This window comes from Sturnus vulgaris, chromosome 4 (assembly GCF_052056855.1).
Source record: "Sturnus vulgaris isolate bStuVul1 chromosome 4, bStuVul1.hap1, whole genome shotgun sequence".
Taxonomy (NCBI): domain Eukaryota; kingdom Metazoa; phylum Chordata; class Aves; order Passeriformes; family Sturnidae; genus Sturnus; species Sturnus vulgaris.
Genome location: NC_142246.1, coordinates 68,261,603 through 68,285,087, shown reverse-complemented (window position 1 = coordinate 68,285,087; position 23,485 = coordinate 68,261,603). Strand labels below are relative to the sequence as shown.

Genomic DNA, 23,485 nt, shown 5'->3' with positions numbered 1-23,485 from the left:
ATAAGCAAGGATTTTTGTGCTGAATACCATTACAGTGTAAATTCTGGAGCTAATTTTCATACCAACTGCATTCTGCACTTCATTGCTGGGTGTCTGGTAATGCATATAAGGTGAAAAATAAGCTGGTTTTAAAATTTCCAGATAATACTGATAAGGTTCAGTTAGACTACTTGTCACCATGATATCAGAGCATCACTGCACATATTTAATACCAAATTCCTGATGTCAATCTAAGTGTCAGCCTTCCTGTTTCTATTGCCAGCTTCCTTGCCAGGTAGAGCAAATGCCTGATAAAGACTTCTATTTCTAGCTTATACAGTATGAAAAAGCATAACACACAAAACCATATCATAAAGAAACTGACTTAGCTTTTAGACTTGCATCAAAATATCTACTGAAGTCACATAAATAGAGACATTTTCAAAATTTAATACTCATTTTTCATCCAGGTTCACAAAGCAGACTTCCTTGTATTTTCTATGTCAGCATTTTGCTGCAGTTAAATAAGGTCTAAATCTTTTGGTCTGCTGCAACAACATTTTAACACTGAACAGAAAAGGTTTTAGAGGGAAAACAGCTGTTTCACAGACAACTTTAATTATTCTGGCAGTCTGCAATTTTCCCCTTTTAATTAGAACTTGCTGAACCACATCCAGGATCTAGTGATGAACCTAGATGCTCAGCTGTGAAGTTTTGCATTTTGATTTACAGAAAATAAACTACAAGTTTAAGAGCTAAAATTTACCTTAGCATGAAAGATTGCAAAATAATTTTCTTCTCCAGTTACTGCATTTACAAAAGAAGCTAAAAAAGTATCAGTAAGAGCCAGCTAATTACATACAGTGAAGCTACACCAGTAACACTGTCAGTGAATCAGCACTGCTCTAAGTGTCTCACAAACTGGAAATATGAATGAAGTTGAGAATATGTAAAACATTTAATTAATAATAAAACATGAGAAAACCCCAAGACTACTCCAAAGGAAAGGAAAGGTAGAATTCCCAATTTTAATAGGGAAAGGCTTTGCTTCCATGTTAACATGATAGTAAAACAACTTCTAAAATCAGTCTAAGCAAAGAACCATGAGTCCATCACTTTAAAGGGTTGCTTCAAATTTATGAAGTTAACAGAGCTGCATAACCTGAATTTGTGTTCTGGAACCCACTGAAATATAATGCAGTGTTATATTCCTTTCTAACTACTTTAATTTTAAAGAAATTAGACTCATGAAATCAGGCTTCCTGGTTTAGCAGTTATTGTGGACCACTGTGCCAACCCCTTCCAATTTTCAAACAGTTTTGAAGAAGAGGAGATCTTGAGGCCATAAACTTCTCTGCAGTTCTACAAAAATACCAGGCTAATTTAATCTCAAATTAATAGTCTACTTGAGCTAACTGACAGCGTTTCCTGAGCCTAGAAATGAAATAAAGCATAGGGGAAACTTCCAAAACAGAAAATATTCTTACATTCTGCACTGCAAAATACAAGTATCAGCCTAGAAATATGGATTAATTAAGAGACAAGTTTATACTGTATTTTTTCCTTAGGAAAATCACACAATCCATTTTTCATCTTAATTTTTAATAGCAACTGCTCAGAAGAGAACCTTACATGTACATTCCAAGAGGTTTTTGTCCAGTTTATTTTAGAAGTCTGAAGACTCACTCCACAACTGATGTTATGGCTTTTTTCAAGAGGTGTAGAAGCTGACATAATCCAAAGTTAAAATTGTCTAAATTGAGTGTGCTCTATCTTGAAAGAGGAAATCAGAAGTAATATAATCATATAATATAATCCATTCATGCTTTTTCACCACAGACCTACTGCCATACACCAAACAGTATCTGGAACACATTTGCAGAAGGGGAACAGAACTGCACTTACTTGAGCTTGCTGATCCTGGCTTCTGTAGTTTCAGTGAGCATTTTTATTTCTTCTTTCCATCGGTTTGTTGCTTTTTGCTGAGCCACTAAGAGACGTCTGAGCTCAGCAGTGGACTTGTGGCTGGTGTCCTCCATCTCCTTCAGTCGAGCTTCATACCCATGTTCTTTCACTGCATGCTCATGCTCCATTGTGCTTATCTAAAAAAACCCATAAATCTGGTACAATCAAACCTCCTCTCACTCTTTACCTTTTTTTTTCATTTGTTTTACAATGCCTGAGTTAAATTTATAAACATTTGTTGAAAGTGTGTAACATACAATAATTAAACTTCTAATTATATACTCAGAGATATGTGTTCCCAAAGCCAATTTGAGCAAATAGGACAACTGACAATAAAGGATAATGAGCTGTGTATGCTTATTTTTGTAAGTAATCTTTATTCTTCTCCCTTGTGTTTCCTCCACAGAAACAAGTTATTTTCATCTAGCTAAATGTCTTAGAGTTTCTTAACTGCATCTGCAACCCTTTTTACATCAGAGGGAAATGAAATCAAGCAGTGAATCTTATCTGTGACTATAACAGAAGCCTGTCTGATTAAAAATGGGACAAAGATTTAGTATAGGCTTTCTATGCTTCATATCCACTACCCCTGTGTTACAAGATTCTGATCCTTTAAATAAAGGGTTCTGGAGTTGGACAGGAGTCCCTGTTCAGTTTGACAGCTTTCTTTATCATGTAGTACAAAGTGGAAGCCAGAATTCACACCTTGTAAAACTGTTTACTGAGGTTGTCTTCATTGCTCCAGATCCTTAGATCCCTTTTTTTGGTATCTTTACACTGCAGAGGGGAAAGTACCAGCTTTATATCAAGGATGGGAGCTGTTGCTCCTTCCAGAAGCCACAGGTACCATTAATCTGCTGAGGTTGCTACTGATTCCTTATCCCACCTGCAGCCTGCTCAGGGACATTTAATGGAACACATCCAAAAAGAACAAACCAGCTTTCAGCTAATGATCTTGTATGCAGCTAAGCACAGAGAAGGATTTCTTCTGTCCAGAAAATAAGAGCCAACACTTGACAGCCACACTAATAAATTATTTATTAGTTACACACTGCCCTGACAACATGGTGGACACACAAGTAGAGGAACACTCTGGGCAGGAAGTCAGACAGACAAAGATTTCTGACATTAGACACAATAAAGAAATGAAGATGGGGAATCACAACATTATTTAATCTATTCATCTTATTTAAAGCAAAGAACTTTTGGAGTCTTCTTATCAAGGAGAATTTAATAGACATTAAACTACAATTTAATTAGCAGAGATTGAGTTACCCCATGGATTCTGAGGACTCGCAGTGCAACAATAAAATCACTTTTAAGCAGCAACCAGGAAGCATCACTGAAACTCTTAATCTTAGTTTAAGCATTTAATGCTTTTTTGTTCAACTGCTGTCTTACTAAGCAAATATTAGTCTTACATTGTGGAAAAAAAAGAAATAAAACATACCTTTATTTTAGCTTTTTGTTGAGCCTCTACTGCCAGTTTTCTCAAACCCTCCATTTCGTTTTGCAATTGTTCATTCTCTTGCTGAAGTTTTAGTCTTTGCTCACTGACAAAGGCACTCTTTTCTCTTTCTGAATCCAGAGTGCTTTGCAATTTACAGATAACTTCCTGGCAACGAGACTTCTCTTCTTCAGAGCTAAAAGAGAAGGAAAGTCTGGCTGCAGCTGAGGAACTGAACAACTCTTGAACCAGAGAACAAAACATATAGACTGGAAGGTATGCACAAATCAGCAAAGAACTTGATCATGATGATGGAATTGATAAAATCAATCTTAGTTTCACAATTATGGTCTCTTGATACTATGTTACTGAATTAAAAAGCTTTGACAAAGCCCTAGCACACACTGAACAGTTTAAACAGTCTCCAGTAATTTCCATTGCTTTCTCTTCTTCTGTAAACATCTGTAACATCACTTACTTCATTTCCAGTTGTTTCAGTTTATTTTGTGTCATGTGTAGACTTCTCTGAAGGTCATCTTTGGCAGCTTCTGCAAGTAAATACTTCTGGTGCAGCTGCTCGAGCTTTCTACTGTCAGATTCTTGCTCTCTGTGTTCCCTGTAAATCTGAAAAGTAAACTTCTATGTGAGTTTTTAGCACTTTCCAAAGAACTTTCTTTTTCAGTTTGGTATTGCAGCTTTAAAAGACCTTCTGGATTTAAAAAAAAAAAAAAAAAGAATGCAAACTTTAAAGAAAATATATGAAAATTTAGAATTATGAGAATCTACTCAAAAAATAAAATAAGGAATTAAGGGAGAAATACATGAAAAATGAGAAAAATCTATGTATTTTTCCTTCTGTAAGGAGATTTTTAGATGTGATGTAAAAATACATACAATTGCCTTACCTTTTCAAGTTCTTCTTCCACTGCTCTCTTTTCTCTCATGGCTCGTTCAATTTGACTCTGTTTTTCTCCACATTCCTTTTTATAAAAGTCATTTTAAAATAAGATTGAATAAATCAAAAATTCTAGAACTGCTGAAGCCAAACCCCACCCAGAGTAAATGTAGTTCTTACTGCTGGCCATGGATGCATTTGATTATATTTACCTGCTCAGTGTTTTCTCTATAGGATCATTCAATATATAGATCAAGACACATCAAATGCAACATTTGTAAAATAAATTTAATGCATAAATAGGTGCATAAGCACCAAATTCTTTTGGTCACCTGCACAATTTATCACAAGCTCCTGGTTCATTCAGAAATATGATGTCTGTGATCCACAGACTTTTTCTTAGGATACTTTAGCAGCTTCTTTTATATCAGCTTTCCTTTCTACAACTACAGAAAAGCATGGAAGGCTGAGTTTAGTGTTTCTCTGAAAGAAACAGGGATACTTAAGAAGTGCAATCACATGGGAAATATTTTCTAGAGCACAGATCTAAAATGCCTGTAAACTCATCTCTGCAGACCTGCAGGATGCAATGTGCTATACAGTAACAGAGGACTGTTCTACACAATTGCTCATTAATCACATGTTGATTGACCTAAAATACTAAATTCTAGTGGAAGCATTTGATCAGCAAGCCTAGAAGAATGTTTTCCTACTAAAAATATTTTTATCAATCAACTCCATACCATCTGAAGGGCTGAAATTTCATCTGTTAGCCGGGAAACCTGCAGGTTACATTGCTTCTTTGCAGTGTCTACCTGTGACCAAAACAAAACTACAAAATTAGTCCCACAAACTATTTTTCCATCTTGCTTTTTGACATATATATAAAAATAAACATATATAAAATTGGCAACTCTTATGACATAAATGTTAGAAGAATGATTATAATCAATCTGTATTACTTTAACTGAGGGTGTTTGGGAGGAAAAAAAAGCACAAATGAAGACACCACAAGTGTCATTCACATCTTTCTCCATGCCAGTGTCTCCATAGACACCAACAGTTTTGGTTCTTGTTTAGAATATGTGTCTAGACAAATACTGAAGAGGATGGTACAATCATTATGCTGCCTAGCCACTTATATTATCCAAACTCTTGTGAGAAAACTGCTCATGATGACCATGCACCAGCAGTAGCTTTTCACTCTGAGGAAAACCAAAAAAATCTCCCCATTCTTTCTAAACATCATAACTTACTTCCTTTCTAATTCTTGCAGCAGTATTTTCTGCAAGTTGAGACATTTCATCCTGCAGTTTTTTTATCTCTTCTTCTTTTTGTTTCTCCCCAAAGAGTGCCTAGAAGAAAAATAACAAAATGAAATATGACTCATATTTCAGTGTGATACTAAGAGCACCAAGAGAAAAACTCACACTTGCTCAAAAGACACCTTCTTTTCCTTTTTACTTTGGAGTAGCTGAAACCGAGACTCAGTAGCACTGACACATTTTGCACTAAATGCACGTTCTTGTAAATCAGAACCACACAGAGAGTTAGTGTCAGTGGATGCCTTTTTCTATTGGGACTTGGAGATTTTGGTTGAGCATGGAATTATACAGAAGAAAGCACAGGAACCCAGAGCAAAACTTCCACCTCAATCTACGGAACGGGGAGAAAACAATTTAAAACACCAAATGTTAACAGGTATGTATATTAATGTGCATTTTTTTTGTTCACTAATAGAACATTTTAAATTTTTTTCTTCTGTTCATTAAATTTTCTTTCAGTTTGAAAAATTCAGAATGTTTAAGCTAGTGCAGTAAATTAAGAATTGTCTGCTTTCTTTTGGCTCCTTGAGCCATGTTTTCATATCAACATTTTTGGCATAAACGTTATTCTGTGATAGTTTAATCACACATTGTATATCACAGTTTCTTTTAAGGCCTCTCCACATGTCTAGAGTTCTTGGTTGATGACTCTGCACTTGCCTTGCTTCCTATGTCTTGTCTTTAACAACAAAAATTCCTAACAGAACCTTCCTTTTTCTTCTGACACCAGTGTTCGGTAAGAAACTCTGAACTCTTGTCAAAAACTTTGCAAGATTCATGTTTAGGTACAGTGTTATCACTTAAATGGCTTTTATCCAGGCCCTCAACATATGCTTTGAAGTTTATACTGTATGAAAAGTCAGAGATGTGTGGTCACATCCCAGTCTCCTCTCTGTGCATGACCAATTGTAGCACAACAGACACGAAAGAAGCCAGCTTGTGTATCCTAATTATCCTAATTTCCAGCAAATACCTTCATTCAATGACTTACCTGACTTTTTTCCAGGTTAGCTTCTTCCAAGAGCTGTATGCAATCTTGGACTTTTGCAACAGCATCATAGGTCTCGTTTTCCAGCCTGGCAGACTTGGCCTGAAGCTCTGTGATCTGTTCCTCCAGGGCTACTTTTTCTGCTCTCAGCTGTTCAGCATCTTGAATAGCCACACATAATCTGCAAGACAGTAGAAATGTAACAATGTGATGGTTAATTAGGACATGGATCCATTCAAACTGAGCTATTAGTAAGTACCTATTCATAAATTGCCCAAATTGCATTGTTTTCTGCTTGTTTTTGGACAGAGTATTTTGAGTTTGATGATCAATCAAGTCCTAGAAAGGAAAAGAATTCTAGGAGTTAACTCAGATATGTAATCTCTGAAGATCCTTAGAAAAATCCCAGTGATATCCTGGGATCCATCACTGAAAATGTTCTATATTAAACCAGAATAGAACAGCCCCAGAAGAAATAAAGCTTTCCTCTGTGGAGGAAATGGAATAATTGGATGTGGGCAATGAAGTTGCAGCTATAGTTTGAGAGAAAGAAAACCACTGGTAATTTCACAACAGCTCAGGAATTATTATTGTTTAACTATGATTGTCAGTATTGGCAGGCATCATCAAACACATCTCTTTGTTACTTCCAAACATGTAAAAAAACCATACAAAGACAGACAACCCCTCTATTTTTGTAGACATTGGTATAATTTTACATGTCCTGTTAGTAACACACAGGGAGCTCTCTTTACCTTATTTCTAACTGTTTTATACTAGACTGCATTTGCTGCAAGCGTTTGTCAGATGCTGTTTCTTTCTCCTGGGCAGATATCCTGTCTTCTTCCTGGAAAGAATGAAAGTATTATCCAGACTTGATCTGAGCTTCCCTGAGCAAAAGAAATATATATTCACATAAAACAAGCCAGATAACAACTTGCAGTTAATGTAACATCAGCATTCAGAAACTGACTGCATTATTCAGTTGCAACAGGAATTATTCTTTTCTCCAGAATACCTTTCTCTCCAATTGGCTCTGAAGCTTCTCTTTCAACACCATCATTTCTTCAAGCTTAGCATTTGCTACTTGCCCATCTCTTTTGGCTTGCCTGTATATAAAAAAACCAGTTATTATAGAGGGGAAAAAATAGCTCAGTTAAAATTTTGTCACGATAGCCGTGAAGAGCAGAAAAATTCAAAATATTGTTCTTACAGGGAAGAAGAGGTTTCCCCCTTCTCCTTCTCACTGTGTGGTACAGAGAGAGAGGAACACCAAATTCCAAAGTCCTGTGGAAATTACTTCACAGATTATGAGGAAGGTGTATGCATTGATTAAAGGAGGAGGGCTAGGCAATCAAAAACTTAAAGTGATTCAATAACTTAGGTATAATTAGTCACAGATATGTAACAGAGAAGTCTTTTGCAGATTGAGATTTCACTTTTTAAAGCAATAGGACTAGGAATTAAAACAATCATTATACACTTCTAAAGAATTGAGCTGATGTGCTTTGTAATCTGAATCGTTTTTGTGGGCTGAAGGAGAAGAGGAAAAAAAAGGAATAGTTAGTGAATCATGTTAATGACTAGTGGCTCTTCATCCTCAGTAGAAAAGTCTTTTGAAAAATGCAACCCTCCCACTCCTCTGACTTGGGAACAGAGAGACACAGAGAGCCTTCACCTGGGGTGTAACCCAATTATTCAGGCTGCATATTAGGCTAAATTTAAAAACCAGTGAATGATGCTATCATAAAGTTAAAAGAGAGCAAACATGTATTAGATTAGCTCGTGCAAACTGCAGCACCAACAGTCATGAAAGAAGCTGGAAAATATTTCATACTTCTAACAATCAACTTCAAGCAAATATTTCTTCTAGAAATACTGATTTTGAATTAACAGCATAAAAGTCAGGCATACTGTACCTACATGAAAATCTTAAGCCAAATATAAATAATCCAAGCAATTTGACAGCAAATACTTTATTTCAGCCCAATTAATTGGAAAAGTTAATTTGCTTACAGTTTTTTAAGAAGCAAAAACTATAATAAAAACATTATTCCTAAACACACAGTCTTCACTGTGGGTCCAAAACTTTGACCTTAGTCCATCTGAAACATTGCATCTTTCTCCTACAAGAAGTACTCTAAATTCAGGAGGACATTAAATTGCCTCCTGCATAATATTTTAGAAGTGTTGTAAAACAAAATAAAAACTCAAAGGGCAGCGTAAGAAGGGTAAAATAAGATAAAAGGTCATAAAAATCAGAAGACCTTAAGTATTAAAAATGCATTTCAACAACTAAATTCAGATTCAGATCTAATTCAGAGGTCTGCATTTTACAGGCAACAAATTGATTCTAAAGATGCAGCTTTCATTCTTTATTGTACAATATATCTTTAACTTAATCTTGGCAAGTTATGTCTGTTTAAGAGCTTTAAGATTCTGAAATGCAGATCCATGCCCTAGCTATGCCAAGTTTCTTAATTAGTGTGTTTTATCCAGGCCACACAAACCTAATTTAAACCTCAATTCTCTAACACACAAGCTGGTTTTTTTTTTTTTTTAAATCTACTTTTGCATTCCTGACTTAGTACTCTATTACCATAAACCATGTAAAACAGTTACTGAAACCATTGCAACTATGAGGATGAAATTAGCTTGCAGTACAAACAAGGCCCATGACACAGCAGCAGGTCAGGAAAAGCTACAGAATAAAGATATTAATTATTGTTTAAATCTGCCTCATTTGTACCTGAGTTGTTTTCGTAGCTGCTCTAGTTCCACATCTTGTTCTGTCACAGTTTTCAGAAACTGCTGATTGGTCTGTGAAATAAAGAGATATTTGTAACATGTTCATTATAGTACTGAAAATGTTATACATGTTACACATGCCTTACACTGGGATAGTAAAGATGACCACAATGGCAAGCAGCATTCAAAATGCGCATTATTCTCCTTCTCTCCTCTCCAATTAATTGCTAATGCTCTTTTTCCTTTTTTGACTGTTGCTAAGAATTGTTTTCCTACTTCTAAAATATCTATTTTGGATGCTAACAGTTCATTTCAAGACCATCACAGAGTATCCAAAGTAAAAACCTCATCATGCCCACATTTATTATTTTGGTGTCATTAATACCAACAAAATGTCAGATGAAATGAACTCAGATAATCTATGAGATCTTTCTGTAAATTTCTGTACTTTACTTCAGTTTTTAGTACCCTAAATATTTTAACAACAGCAGTGAACACTCTTGCCTCAATACTGAATTTCATTTCCAGAGCATGCATAAATATGCTGAACAATTCCAACCTGAGCACATGTAGGAAACACAGCTGTTTTACCACAATAAATAATATGACTAATTAACATGTCTCCTCACTTCCTATTTTTCAGTTTGTTAGTTCAAAAAAGGGCTTGATGCTTTATCCCATGACATTTTTATGCCTTTGGTAACAGATGGTGCCAAATGTTTTTTGGATAATGCAAACAAATGGATTATCTTTATCTTAAATATTGTCTTAACTCTTTTCTCTGATGTGAGGAAAGTAGATTTCAGTGATAAAAACAAGAGCAGACTGTTAAGAGTAAGTTAGGAGTCTTTGCACTGCCAGTATTCAAAACAAACACTAAAAAAACCCCAAAAAACAAAGCTGCTCAGTCAAAAACTTCACCCCATCTTTCACCTCAATTTTTCAACAAAAAAACTACTTGACTGTTTCTATTAAAACTGTTTGCCAGTTTTGGAAGGCCTAGGCTAAAGCTTATTAACTGAGAAGTCTCACAGTCTAAGGATGTGGCTAAAGCACTGAAAGTTTGTTAGATACAGGTGACAAAGACACTGAAGACAGCAGTACCAAAACAGGAATGGATAAAAATGTGCTAGAGCTAGCATATGCAAGAGGGTATAATTTAAAAAAAATGTTTCCTTTGTAAAGACATTTTTGCATGTGTGAAGTTCACTAGCCACATCCTGTAATTCTGAGTGTAAGCTTGCCACTGAAGTCTAAAAGAAAGAGCTCACATAAAATTAAAAGTTGACCCCTTAACCACCTTGATCTGGTGTTTGGAGTTCAGGAATAAAGCCATCACTGCTTCCTGGTTGCTGGAGGAGTTTGAAAATATGAGTGACACCAGGCATATGTGAATGCCTTTTTGCTTTGGTTTGTACTTTGAGGGTCTAGTAGGAAAATAAATCAATGACTAGTTCACTGTTCAGAAGGTTTTACTCACCATGTGCAGTTGGCGAGTCAGCTGCTGAAAGCCAATCACTTGATCCTAAAAAGAGAATTCAGAGCTCCCTATAATCATTATAGTCACAAAGAATAATTAGAAAGCTTCATAGTCAACTGAAAGCATTTAAAAAAAAAAACTATACATGTAGTAGGTAATTCAGTGTGTCTTCATAGATCCCAGCTAGATTGTTTTTAGCTGTTGACCTTGTGCCCCATAAAATTAGATTTACTACTGAACGATTTATCTAATTTTCCCTGGGTCACAAAGTGCCTCCTACCAAAACTCACATGCACTTCCTATCAAAACATGCAAGTACACATGAACAGTGCTTTTAAAGAACCACACAGACTGTGATGCTACTACAAGCATTTTTGCTGGACAAAGTAACAGACATGCACCTGTTAATTAAAAAAAGCATGTTATGGACATTTTAATTTGTTCTTTGCCATACAGGATGTTTTGTGTCCATTAAAAAAAAAAAAAAAAAGCTAAGTTGAGTTCTTGAGTCTCTGAATGTGAACCCTGATTGTAGGAGAATTACATAACTCAGAAAAACCACCTGCAGCATGCCAGGTGCCTTCAGAGCAGAGAGAGGACTGACTGAAGAATCATTTAATTGTGCTTTCCACCAGTCTCAAGGCCAAGGATTTGCTAGAAACCTATTCCTGCTACATCCAGTCCTTATGACATCCCCTCTCTTCCTTGCCTTCTGTCAATTCTAATTCTGCTTGATCTTATTTCTCTTTTACCTCTGACAGCTGTTTGCTGCTCCTTCATTGAAAGCTAAACCTAAAATAAAAGTTTATTTAACTGGAGAGCTGTTTTCTCTGGGAGACCAGCAGCATTTAAGAATAAAAGACTGTTTAGCCTTTAGTCATGGTGGCATTTTTTAAAATGCACTAAAAATTTAGTTACTAATAAAAAATGGAATCTGGATCCTCTAAACCCTCCAAGAGCTACCAATGACTCTCTATACTCTACTGTATGTTATTAGTAACTGACAATACAACACAGGAAATAATCTAACAGAAGAAACAGGACCAGAAAGCTGAAACTACACAAAGAATCCTCTTAACTATTCCTTGAAATAATTATGAAACTTGACAGAGCACAACAGCTGCATAAACACTTATCCTGTTTCTCAGAAAATACCACATCACCAAGGTGAACTTAATACCACAAAAAATCAAAAATCAGTAAAAAACTATTTCTGAGGTGAGCTGTAGCTGTGCTCATAAGTCAAGTGTGTTTGAAAACAGGAAATATTAAAAGAATTTGTAGGTTCTTTCCTAGAAATACATGCAGTAAGGTACATAATTGCATCAATTTTCTATTAGTACTTCACACACTGAGCATCTTTACACAGCTCATCAGAGCAGAACAGCTTTTCTAAGAATTCCCTGAAAGGCCTTCCCCAGAAGAGAAACAGGCTGCTAAATGAAAGCTAGCAAGACACAAAGACTAGTGAACTTGATTGTTCACCTGTTTACTTCTTTACTGAGGAACAGCAGGAAATGGTGACTACTTTTCCAGCTATTCAAACACAGGAGAACAGATAAAGAAAGACTTTCACCTCAGAATTCAGAAATCTTAAGCAACTTTTTCAGATGTTTTACCGTCCTGAAGATATCCGACCACGCAATTCAAACACAGGATTATTTATATGCACATATTGTGTACATATATATATGTATATGAAAAAAAAAAAAAAAGACAAAAATAAATGAAAGTTACATTCTGCTTTTTCCTTTCAGCCATGAGGATGTGTGTTTTGGTCACTCTCTCCTGGTACTGCTGCTGAAGTTGATCGTGCTCCTGTGACAACGTCCTCCAGCGCTCAACTGCTTGGTCTTTGTCCTAATTTACACAACAACATTCTATCATAGCACATTTGTCTTCATCCATCATTGTCTAGAAAGACAGGTAACTTCACTTCTATTTTGAAAAAATGCCATTGACTTATACTTTTCTCTGCACATATTTTTTTAATTTAAATCGAAGTGCAGAGAAAAGGATGCTTGGAAGTTCAGATTCCACTTCTAGTTTTTTGTCTTTTTTTTTAAGAACTCAAACTTTCACAGGTCTTTAAGGTAGGCCTACAATATAGATACTATTTAAATATCAAAATTCAGCTGTCAAATTCAACTTAATTGATATACTGTAATAAACTGAACAAAATGCACTTGTATTTTCAGATTTAGATACTATTTTGTATATCCCACACCTCCCTCCTCATATCACATTACAATAGCTATGATTAAAATGACAAGTTACTACAAAAAGCTTGAACTGAACAAAATATTTCATGGAGTTGCTGATCACGAAATCGACATACAAGTCAAGTAGATAAAATTACTGACACAAATTAATATTAAAAAAATATTTTATCAATCTAGGAAAGGAGTTTTATCAAGTCTTTAAGCTCAAAAGGAGCTCAAAACAGCCTCAAGGAACTCTGACTAAATGATTCCTGAATCAAGAAATAAAAGAGCCTCCCCTAATCTGCCAAAGCACAACAAGAGAAATAAAATAATATAAATGTTTAATCTCACACACTTGCTTTGCCAGCTGTAGCTGCTCTTCAAGGCTTCTCACTACTCCTTCATCTGCAGGAATATCAGTTTCCAGATGCACGAAAGGAAGAGCCTCCAGTTGCTTCTCAAGAGGCTCTTTCAACTCTGCATGCAGCCTGAAATTCAAAGAACTAAGTTCAGCAAGGTATTTCTTGAAAAGGAATTTTTTTAACGACTGAAATATACTGTACCTTCCACCTGTAAATACTACTTCCTTCCAAGTCAAATTTAAATCTATTAAGTTATGTTCTATAATCGAAATGGACAGTTTGAAATAGCTTCACATCTAGTTCTTTTAGTGACATGGTAAAATCTCCTATACCTGGTGCTGTAAACTGTATTAAGCATTTTAAGGCTCTTAACATTAGGATCCTAATTTACTTAGTAGAAGATTTCAAAGATTTTAAGATTCTAGAAAGAAAAGCTTTTTAATGTTTAGAAAACATGAGAAAGACTAATGGCAATATGGCAGTGCAATTATTTACCTTTCATTTTCCTTGGTAACTTCTTCCAATTTCAGTGTCATCTCACCCATTTGTGCCTGACACAAAGACATGCAAGAGTAAGCACTCATTTAAGTCACACAAACTCTGGTAACACTGTCATCCTGTATTTCTGACTGACACTGTAAAAGTTGAACAATTTAATTCAGCTTACTAGAGTAAATCAAAGTCAATTGCTTTTTCAAGGCAAGTCACAGGATGCCACTTGAATTTAACAGCTGCCAAGTCCTGTTACACCTCAGCATTTGGAAGTTATTATGGACATTAAACTTAACCTTTTGAAATTCTTATGGCTCTTACAGATTGATTTTTAATTAACTCAAAGTTTTTAGGGCTAGAGTAGATAATTCATCTTTTATGCTGTAAGCACTTGATGAAAGTTTAGGAATTAACTGAGGAGAAACTCCAGTTATATGAATCAAACTGTCTGTTTTGTTTACTGTTGTGAGAAAGCCATAGTGCTTCTGTTTCAAGCAGTTGAAACTGATCAAGTTGCAAGATATTTACAAAATCTTTCTGATGGACAGATCAAACAAATGAAGTGCATTAAACCAAAACCGGTATCTAACTTCTGCATGAAGATCAGAAGCAAAAATTGCTTTCTGTGTGCTCTAAGTTTTAATATCACTTATGTTTTCAGTCATGTTAGAAAGCATTAAAAGTTTAATTTAGTGTGGCTGCAAGGAGGACGGTTCCCTTTTACCTCAGCTCCCAGGATGACACTGTTGCAATCTGGACAATCTCCCAACCTTTTCACAGAAAGTTCTCCACTCATGCCCTGGAGGCAGCCTGAAGTCCAGCAGCTTTGTGTAACACGACACAAACGAGTGCCCTACATACTCACAGCACTGAATGGAGATGCAGCCTGAAAGGTTAGGAAAGCCCATACCTGGTAACTCTGCAGCTGTTGTTTCATTTCCTCCACACGGTTACCATACTCTGTGATTAGAGCTGACAAGCTAAAAAGTTGAAAAACATGCTCAGAATAAGTTCTGTAAATGCTGAAGTGCTCTAATAATAACTAGTTTAAATAATTCTTAATCTAGAGGCCAAAACAGTCACTTTTCTTCAGTTCTAAGCTCGACATCCCCCAGAATCAAATGAGCAAATTTAACCACTACTTTTCAATAATGATCATTAACAGCAAGGGTCCTATATAACAGAAATAGAACAGAAATAAATGACCATTAATACAATATTAATATTTGATCGATTCACACAGAATGCCAAATATTAAAAGACTAGACTTCGTTGCTGCTTTTACTTACAATAGTAAAGTGACCTCTAAGACAATGCAGAACACTGTAGTTCTACCTCTATACTTTTCCCCTCCTAATATTTTCATAAGTGATAGCAATTCTCTGAAAATTCTATATTAAAAGCTAACAAGAAATCTAGGTTATTTTTGTAAGAGGAAATTACAGTGATCATGAAATGATTAACTGATAGACAACTTTAGTTGAAGTGTATCAAAAAAACATTTTTAAAAACATCCCCCAATCTCAACAGACAGCAGTTACCTATGTTACCTATAAGCACATGACAATTTCCTTCAAATACACTGTAGTATTCCCACTTATCACTTGGAATCAGTTACCTTTGGTCCAACATCCTGGAGCCTGATGTGCCATCACCACCAAGGACATGTTCCTGCAATGGAACATTGGTTATTGCACATAAACTTATGTAGTTTTAAACTTTTATATGAAACTCAAAACTGCCTGTACTGTAATCTGTACACAATATGCCACAGAATCACTTCCAGGTTTATGTTCAAAAACCCTCGAGTGCTGGCCCAATATGAAAAAAAAGTTGTTTTTTTTCCTGGACCTGCTCTGATCTAAATCATAATTACATCTGAGGGAAAATCAACTCAATATTAAAATAACAATCATGGGTTTGTGTAAGAGCTTGGTTCATTTCCATGCATCTCAGCATCAGGAAAGTGCTGAAGCTTTTGCACAAGCTTTCAGACAGGTTTATCATACCCAGCACAAAAAATTACCTCAATATGAGACCAATCTCTTAGGAAAGGAAAGTCTATAAAGGTGAAAAAGTGTACTAAATTACAAATCAAGTGCTCTTTCAGGGGTGAAACTTTTAGAAATGCACCAAAAATGCCATAATTCATTGTTAGGGCAGGTTTTTTTCTGCTGTTGCTGCTTTGTTTGATGGACCAAAACCAGGGCCAGACAACACTGAAGTGAGCCGTGCTTCACTTTACTCATATTTGGGAAGTTATTTATCACAAAACATCATCACAAAAATTCTTACTACTTCCCACCCTGAGTTCACATACCTGCTCAGCAGTATGTCTCTGGACCTCTTCAGTTTCATAGTGCCCAAGTGCCATTTTTAGCCTCTGATCTGAAAAACATCACATTTATAACCATGGCTATAACACAGGCCTCTAGCTACATAAACAGCAGTCAGAAATATATTTAACAATATAATGCTCTGAGGGCAAGAAAACAAAAAGCTTCTAAAATTCTTCTATTTAGCACAACTGTTTAAAAAAACCCAGGACTTGAAAAAACCTACAGGAACTGTAATAGTAATAATAATAATAATGAATTTCATTTATTTCATATTCTGTTTTCTTTAAGAGATACTTCTACTTTGTAAGAATTTGAGTAACAGTTTTGTAACTGAATGAGTAACAAAGAAGAAAAAAAAAAGTTGGGAATGCAATGGCTGTATTTTGATTTAAACAACTTCTCGCCTATTTTTCTTGACGCATATCCCACGGTTCTTTTTCTAGGTCTAAACTTCTAAAGGAGGATACAGGAAAAAGACAGCGGGGATAGGAGGTACCGCAAAGGAATGCCAGGAAACAGGAAGGGGGAAGTTGCAACTAAAGACGCATTCATACAAAAACGCGTGGTTTTAGCCATTAGAAGCCTTTAGTTAATGGTGTTCAGCTAACCGAAAGTATGTTCCTCGCTGCAGTGAACAATGGAAAGCTACGGAACATAAACCCTCACTGCCAACACTCACCTGGCCGTGCGGCGTTCCCAGCTTTCCGCAGGCAAACTCCACGGAGCCGCGGGGGGAAAGGCGCTGGAGGAGAAGTGAAGGGAGGGAAGGGAAGGGACGGAAGCGAGCCCCGCGCCGGGAGAGAGGCGGCGGCGGCGGCGGCAGGGGCGGGACGCGCTCCGCTCACCGCCGGTGCGGCGGGGCGGGGACAGCGGTGCCCGGAGCCGGCACTGCCGCTCGGGAAGGAAGAAGGGCACAGTCCCGGTGCCAGTGAAGCCACGGGCGCCTCCAAACCCCGCTCAGAATCGCCGAGGGCCCGGCCGTGCCGCCCTCCCTCTGAGCCGGGCCCGGCCCGGCCGGCAGCGCCGCCCCCGTCACGTGGGGAGCGGACATGGCGCGGCGCTGAGGCGGGGGTGAGGAATATGCGGCGTTAAACTTTCTGTGAGGGGATTCGGGGTTAAAGATGGGCCCTGAGGAACTTTCTTGAGGGGGGAAAAAAATAAAAAAATATCAGTTTGTGGCCGGAGTAGCAGAGCGGGGAAGCGGGAGCCGCTGCCCGTCGGAGGCTGCAGCCAGGCGGGGACCAGCGGCAGCAGGGGAGGACACAGCCTGAGTTTGTATCTGGGGAGGGTCAGGTTGGACTTTAGGAATAATTCCTTTGTAGAAAGGGTGATTAGACTTTGGCACGAGCTGCCCAGGGAGTTGGTGGAGTCGCCGTCCCTGTTTAAGGAAAAGCTGATTTGCAATGACTGCAAATGAAAGCTCGAGCCAGTTGCTTCATTTTCTTGAGTCTCAAGCGTTCAAGGTTTCCCCTCAGTCTGTTTTTCTGATGTTACCAAATCCTTCACATTCATGTATTCGAGACTGTTTTGTGTATCTGTTCTCTTGATAAATACTTCTGGTGGTTTTGGAAGGCATTTATTTAGATGTATGTTTGAAAAGCCTTAAGCTTAATAAGACTTCAGAGTCATTTGTAATCCTGCAGGTATAAACACTATGAGAAACATCATTTCTATAACTGTTCATTTAGGTTTTTTTCAAAGCTAATTTGCTTCAGTTCGGATGTCTAAAACCATGATTTGATAATTGACTTTATACCAAAGCCTGTGTGTGTGAGGTTTTTTTCCTGGGCAACCACACCGCAATTCGTACGGAGATGGAATCAGATTTTTGACAGACCTTTCCTTTGTCACCTGTGTAGTACCTGAAGATGGAATTTAGAATTAAACACACGTGGGATGGTTTGCCCGTGAGCCATGAGCCGGTGACCATTGGGCTGAGGCCGGATAATGCAGGACTGCTGATGGAAGTTCACGCTCCTTTCTTTAATGACCCTCCAGCACCACCCGGACAGCCAGGGAAACCTTTTGGTGGACTGTGGGACTATGAGGGTAAGTGCAAATCTTCTGCAAATAGATCTGATTTCTATAGACAATGATGTTCCTATCTATTTGATGCATTTGGTCTTTTATTTTTTTTTGAGAGTCTGTGATGGCTGTTTTTTTCTAAAAAAAAATAACCCTGCAAAACTGGAGTTCAGTGATCTGGGTTAATTTCAATAATTTTTGACTTCTTGATCCTGTAAATCCTGATCCTGTCAAACTTAGTTTTTGGGTTACTCATATAACTTGTGAACTATCAAAGGCTTGACATTTTTGAATAGCAAAATAATTTTGTGACATATATGTATTTAAATGCCCTTGCAGAAGGAGAAGTGAAATCCTAAAGATAGCTTCTGATTTGCTTTATGAAGTGTTTTAATCATTTTTCCAAAAACTCCTTTGAGGAATAGGAAGGTGTAAAACACAGAAATTACACTTCATGAGATGCAGTTCAAAACTGTGCCCAAATAGAAAAGGAAAGTTCTCACAGTGGTGCTGGGTATTTTTTCCTTTCCTGTCCATATTGTAATTTTTACCCATTACTTTGAGTAATGCAAGAATTCAATATTTCCAGCAGTTCTTTACTTCCTGATTATTGATCTATTCTGATTCAAGCTCTACTGAAATGGTATTTAGCACCTCTTTGGTGTAATTATAATAAATATGCTTAAGTAAAAATAAATAAAAATATCAGTCATATCATAATTCTAACTTAAGTTTTGTAATAATTTCATTGCTGTGAGAAGCACCGTTGTAATTTTACATGAGAAACACCAGTGTAGTTCTACTTTGTGTTCTGGAAATGTGATTCAAATGTAACATGTGGCTTTCAAGTACACCTGGAACAGTAATCTGTCCAAAATATCCATCTGCAGGGAAAAGCCATTTAAGAGCTAAATGCTTTCTATTATTTCAGAGATTTAACAGATTTTTTTTTTAGTTGTGGAGTGTGTGCCCTGCTCTGAATGTATGATCCTCTTTCCCTTATTTTCTTGCTGCATTGAGGTGAGCATTTTCAAAACTGGAATTGGTAATGAAGTTAGTACAGTACTTCATAAAGCTCTTTGTGGTCATAGCAGTTAAAAACAAGAACTCCTGAAGTTGGAACTGTGGCACAGCATTTTGAATATTTGGGTTATAGTTACTGTGTACATGTCAGTAGTGAGCCAGGCTCTGGCATGGCATAGGGCAAAACCCATGAAAATTGAGTTGTAGTAATGGAATATGAAGATTTCAGGATCGATATGTATAAATATGTGTATTTATTTCTGTAAACACTTTATAATTTATATTACAATAAATTATAATTTATATTTATAGTATAAAGTTAATATAAAATACTGACAGCTTGTTTTTATATTGATTTTTTGTTTTGTCTATTTTTGTTTTGTCTGTTTTTTTCAGTTGTAGAAGCATTCTTTCTGAGTGACAGAAATGAGCAGTACTTAGAAGTTGAGCTTTGTCCGTAAGTACAGCACTGAAAAAGTCCTAAAAAGTTAATTTACACTTGCAGTTCTAATGCCTGTGGAGATACATGTATGAGGGAGGCTAGACACAGGAATTGTGTCAGTATGGGGAATGTACATATTTGTGGCAGTAAAATGCACTAATAACTTGACATAATTTTAGGAAAACTGTGCTCTGATTCTTTGACAGCCATGGGCAGTACTTACTGCTGCTGCTTTCTGGCAGAAGAAAAGCATGGAAAGTAAGTGGTCAAGTACATTCATAATGATTTTTATTTACCTGTTTTTTGATCAGAAGATAGCCAATACCTCTTTTTTTTTTTTTTTTTTCCTCCTTTAACAGCAAAAACTTCCTTTGGAGTTTGAGGTGACCAGAATGAAAACCAATTGGGAGGGTAAAGCTCTTCTACCTTGGAGTTATTTTCCACCGTGCACTGACAAGTTCAATGCATTTGCAATTCATGGCTCTGGAGAAGAGAGGAAATATGAAGCACTTTATCCTGTGCCTCCACATGAGCTGCAGGAAGGACAGGAACCAGATTTGTAAGCATAAAATGAGCTCTTCTGTAAGATGGCTGCACTATTGTTGGAATACTGTTTTTTTGTTGAGTACCACTAGTATTTTTATTACAGTACTTAGCTCTGGGTCCACTTGTGCTGTACTCTGTATAAAGCACTGTGGCACTGCAATTAGTGCTTTGTTTCCATGTTAGGTGCATAAAAAATTATGCTTTCAGTACCATTGATACCTGCTTTTATCACCTTCCTCATCTAAATCATGGGTAGGTTGCTCTACTTTTCCTTCTTGACTTCAGTTCCTCTTTAAGTGCCATTTAGTGATAATTTCACCAGATACATTTCCAGTAAATCTCTTCTGCTCCTCCCTTACTGTTCTAAAAATTTTCACCTCTACAGATGGTTCTATGTTATGGAAAAAATTGAAAAGGCAGACTAAACTTAAAAAAATAAAATTCAAGGATACCAACAGAAAGGTATCAATAGAAGAAACCAGAGGATTTGGATATTTAAATTGTGCTTTGGGCCTGTTAATTTTCTTTGGCCATGAGGCTGAGATAATCTGATAAAACCTGTTACTCCTGGGCATTTAGTATACGTGAACCAGCTCTAGAGGACACCTTAGTGTGGGAGGAGGGATTATATGAGAACAGAGCTGGTGCTGGAGGCAATCTCAGCCCTGATAAATTGCAGTTGTGCTAATTAATTACCAAGGAGTGGGAACAGCCTTGCCCCTTAACAGGGCACAGCCGTGTGCAGTGAGGATGGGCTTATAAAAGAGTGGGAGAGCTGGGCCAGGGTCAGCTGGAGTTTGCTGGCCATGAAGGAGTTTGGTAGTCCTGCAGGAGGAAGAGTGAAAGGAATAGAGAAGGTCAATGTTGTATGGAGCTGCCTGTGGGAAATTCACAGAGAGAAAAGTATGAGAGATTTTTAAAGTTAAAGAGTTTCACCTGTCAGTTGTGAGTCCACTGTTGCTTAGTGCCCTATGTGAGGAGTGGCTGCCAATACTACAGTTCTTATGAAATGGGTCACACAACATACAGTGATGGTGAGGTAGGGTAAATTTTAGGTAAGTTACCCTTTATTATCTTTATTTAAGAAAAGTTTAGTTTCTGCAACTGTATATTAAAAAAAATTCTGAGTTATTGCTAATAAAATATATTATCAGTGTTCTGTGACAAATGGATATTTTTATTTCTCTGTATTCAACTGGAGAATGGCTGTAGTACTGTTCAAGAAAGAATTCTTTTTATAGTACCCCGTTAAAAAAAACAAAAACCCTTGTCTTTTTCAAATGTTGGTAACAGATGAAATTTTGTGAAGAGACTGTTCCTTGCTGCTTTTGTTACTTTCAGTTTGTCTCTGCTCTTACGGATTGCTACAAAGTTAGGACTTTGTTTATTTCTCTTTTGTTTGCAGTCATCGTTTGGAATTTTTCCAAGATTTGAACCTGAAAGAACTAACAGGAGAAGACTGGCAGCAGCCTGAATCAGATATATGGAAATCTCTCACTAAGTGAATGGGTTGAGACATAAATTTTTATCATGTTGAAATTGGCTGAAGCTGTATGGAAACAACTTCCTCACTCAGAGCAGAGTTTGTTTGTATATGCCAGATGAGCAAAAAACTGAAATCCTGGGTCAGTCTGAAAATCAACTGCAAAGCATGTGGATCTGCTGATTCTAAATGTGTGAATGGCTTGTATTTCAATCCATCAGGGTATGGAGTTTTTCATTTGTGGAAGAGACAAATCTGCTGCTGCCGGTGAAGGAGGAGAAATGTGCTAAAATTGCAGCTGTGTTTTTGTGAGCGCTCTGAAGTCTGTCAAGGCCAATACCCGGATTGAAATTTTTTTGTTTCTAATAGTTGCTGCATTTCTGCTGTATTTTCACTGCTGCTTGTTTGTTTGTTGACTGCTGAATGAGATTTTTTGCTTACAATCAGGAGGAGGAATGCCTCGTTGAGGAACAGAGAAGAATGTAGCTCTCATGGCTTTTGGAGGCTCAGTACCTGCCTTGCAGGAGGTGTAACACTGCCCTTTCTTGTCTGTTCCTGTGCCTCAAGTTTTCCCTTGCTTAATGCTGAAGGGGGAACTTACTCTGTCTCACGGACCTCTGTATGGAGTTTCTAATGGCGTTTAGATGCAGAGGATAGATTTACAAAAGGCTTTATATATTTCGGGTGAAGCTTCTGGGACAAATCACACTTAGTAAAATCGTTTGGTGATAGTTGTGTGCGTGCAAAAGCTGGTTTTTTTTTTTAAGACTTGTCACATCGCTTTAAGAATTCATTTCAGGTGTCTGAGAATGTTTTTTTTGCATGCCACTGAGGGCTGGAGATACTCTAGGTGTATATTTTCTATGTATGGGCATGAATGATTATAGTAATAGTGAGTATTAGGTGGCAACATCTAATCTTTAAGCCCTCACAAGATTTGCAAGTTATATGTTCCTTTTTTTTTGTCTAGCAAAGCAGTTGCTGCTTGATTGTGGCTGCTGATTTAATCTTATATAAATTAGCTTAAAAAATGTGAAGCTTGCCCACTAACCAGATCCTTGCTAGTATGCAGTAATAAACACATTCTGGTGGTCCTATTTTCTCTGCTGTCTTTTAGCTGAAGTCTAGCTGTAAGTTCTGTCTGAGAAGCAAAGGAGGTGGGAATATCCCACCTTCTTGAAGAACATCTCAATCTGCTTCATATCTGGGACAGAATGTTAGTTCACAGTTTTTGTTTAGCTTTAGATTCCCTCTTTGTACTTCCAGTTTTATAGAGCTGTGCTTTCAAATTTGAAGATATTAGGCTTTTTTTGTGGCAGACTTTGGCATGTCAGTGCACTCAGCCATCCAATTGCTTTTGCTGTGTTTCAATTAGACAATATAGGTTGCTTGCTGTAAAGTGCCATCTGTTGAAAATTGTAAGTATTTTACAGTCGGTTGTTTGGCTTTTCTACCTTCATGTACAGTTTTCTAAAGAATGGTATCAGTCTGAAATACTGAATAATTCAATAAATGTTGATTAAAGTATCATCTAGACTTGGGTATCATGAAGCTGCTTGGAAAATTTTAGTCAAAACCAAAATGACATTTCACAAAACTTTCAGACTTTATTTTAAAAAGTTTGTCCAAAAAGTGTGTGTAATGAATCAAAATGGGTCTGCTGCTTTTCTCACAAAGGTTATTTTCATATGAGGAATGGAAACATTTTAATTTCATAATAATAAAGTGTTTTATTCATCTCA

The 23,485-nt window shown here is 36.9% G+C and overlaps 2 protein-coding genes and 1 long non-coding RNA gene across 7 annotated transcripts in view; 2 read left to right on the top strand and 1 right to left on the bottom strand.

Moving 5' to 3' along the window:
• The window catches only part of LOC148224075 (uncharacterized), a 7,893-nt gene extending 5,938 nt beyond the window's left edge, over positions 1–1,955 (top strand). The window contains exon 3 of the long non-coding RNA XR_015803424.1: positions 1,819–1,955. This is a non-coding gene — a long non-coding RNA (uncharacterized LOC148224075). The remainder of the gene's footprint in view (positions 1–1,818) is intronic.
• SCLT1 (sodium channel and clathrin linker 1) overlaps positions 1–17,254 on the bottom strand; it is a 26,345-nt gene extending 9,091 nt beyond the window's left edge. The window contains exons 1-18 of one of the 2 annotated variants that reach the window (XM_014883703.2): positions 16,904–17,254; positions 16,206–16,273; positions 15,504–15,556; positions 14,796–14,865; positions 13,889–13,944; positions 13,387–13,519; positions 12,565–12,687; positions 10,828–10,872; positions 9,349–9,419; positions 7,618–7,708; positions 7,355–7,446; positions 6,603–6,780; positions 5,543–5,641; positions 5,030–5,101; positions 4,297–4,371; positions 3,870–4,015; positions 3,395–3,587; positions 1,885–2,081 (exon numbers count right to left, since the gene is read on the bottom strand). In XM_014883703.2, coding sequence (XP_014739189.2) covers positions 1,885–2,081; positions 3,395–3,587; positions 3,870–4,015; positions 4,297–4,371; positions 5,030–5,101; positions 5,543–5,641; positions 6,603–6,780; positions 7,355–7,446; positions 7,618–7,708; positions 9,349–9,419; positions 10,828–10,872; positions 12,565–12,687; positions 13,387–13,519; positions 13,889–13,944; positions 14,796–14,865; positions 15,504–15,556; positions 16,206–16,259 — 1,748 coding nt within the window. In that variant the 5' untranslated portion in view covers positions 16,260–16,273; positions 16,904–17,254. The remainder of the gene's footprint in view (positions 1–1,884; positions 2,082–3,394; positions 3,588–3,869; positions 4,016–4,296; positions 4,372–5,029; positions 5,102–5,542; positions 5,642–6,602; positions 6,781–7,354; positions 7,447–7,617; positions 7,709–9,348; positions 9,420–10,827; positions 10,873–12,564; positions 12,688–13,386; positions 13,520–13,888; positions 13,945–14,795; positions 14,866–15,503; positions 15,557–16,205; positions 16,274–16,903) is intronic. The other variant, XM_088164161.1, reaches the window with a different exon arrangement.
• C4H4orf33 (chromosome 4 C4orf33 homolog) lies at positions 16,780–23,485 on the top strand. Of its 4 annotated transcripts, none has more exons than XM_088164163.1 (6): positions 16,780–16,837; positions 18,084–18,273; positions 19,669–19,729; positions 19,921–19,972; positions 20,074–20,273; positions 21,666–23,485. In XM_088164163.1, the coding sequence occupies exons 2-6, from the start codon at positions 18,093–18,095 to the stop codon at positions 21,763–21,765; spliced, it is 594 nt and encodes a 197-aa protein (XP_088020289.1). In that variant the 5' UTR covers positions 16,780–16,837; positions 18,084–18,092; the 3' UTR covers positions 21,766–23,485. The 4 variants fall into 4 exon arrangements, with proteins under 4 accessions (XP_088020289.1, XP_014739194.2, XP_088020290.1 ...); XM_014883708.2 differs by lacking the exon at positions 16,780–16,837 and adding an exon at positions 17,109–17,295; XM_088164164.1 differs by lacking the exons at positions 16,780–16,837; positions 21,666–23,485 and adding an exon at positions 17,175–17,295 and having other exon boundaries at positions 20,074–20,277.

Excerpts from the sequence above, each read along its gene's own strand:
- C4H4orf33 (XM_088164163.1), top strand. The coding sequence starts at position 18,093 with ATGGAATTTAGAATTAAACACACGTGGGATGGTTTGCCCGTGAGCCAT. Across the intron at positions 19,730-19,920 it reads TTAGAAGTTGAGCTTTGTCC|CCATGGGCAGTACTTACTGC; the intron begins GTAAGTACAGCA and ends ATTCTTTGACAG. Across the intron at positions 20,274-21,665 it reads GAAGGACAGGAACCAGATTT|TCATCGTTTGGAATTTTTCC; the intron begins GTAAGCATAAAA and ends TTTTGTTTGCAG.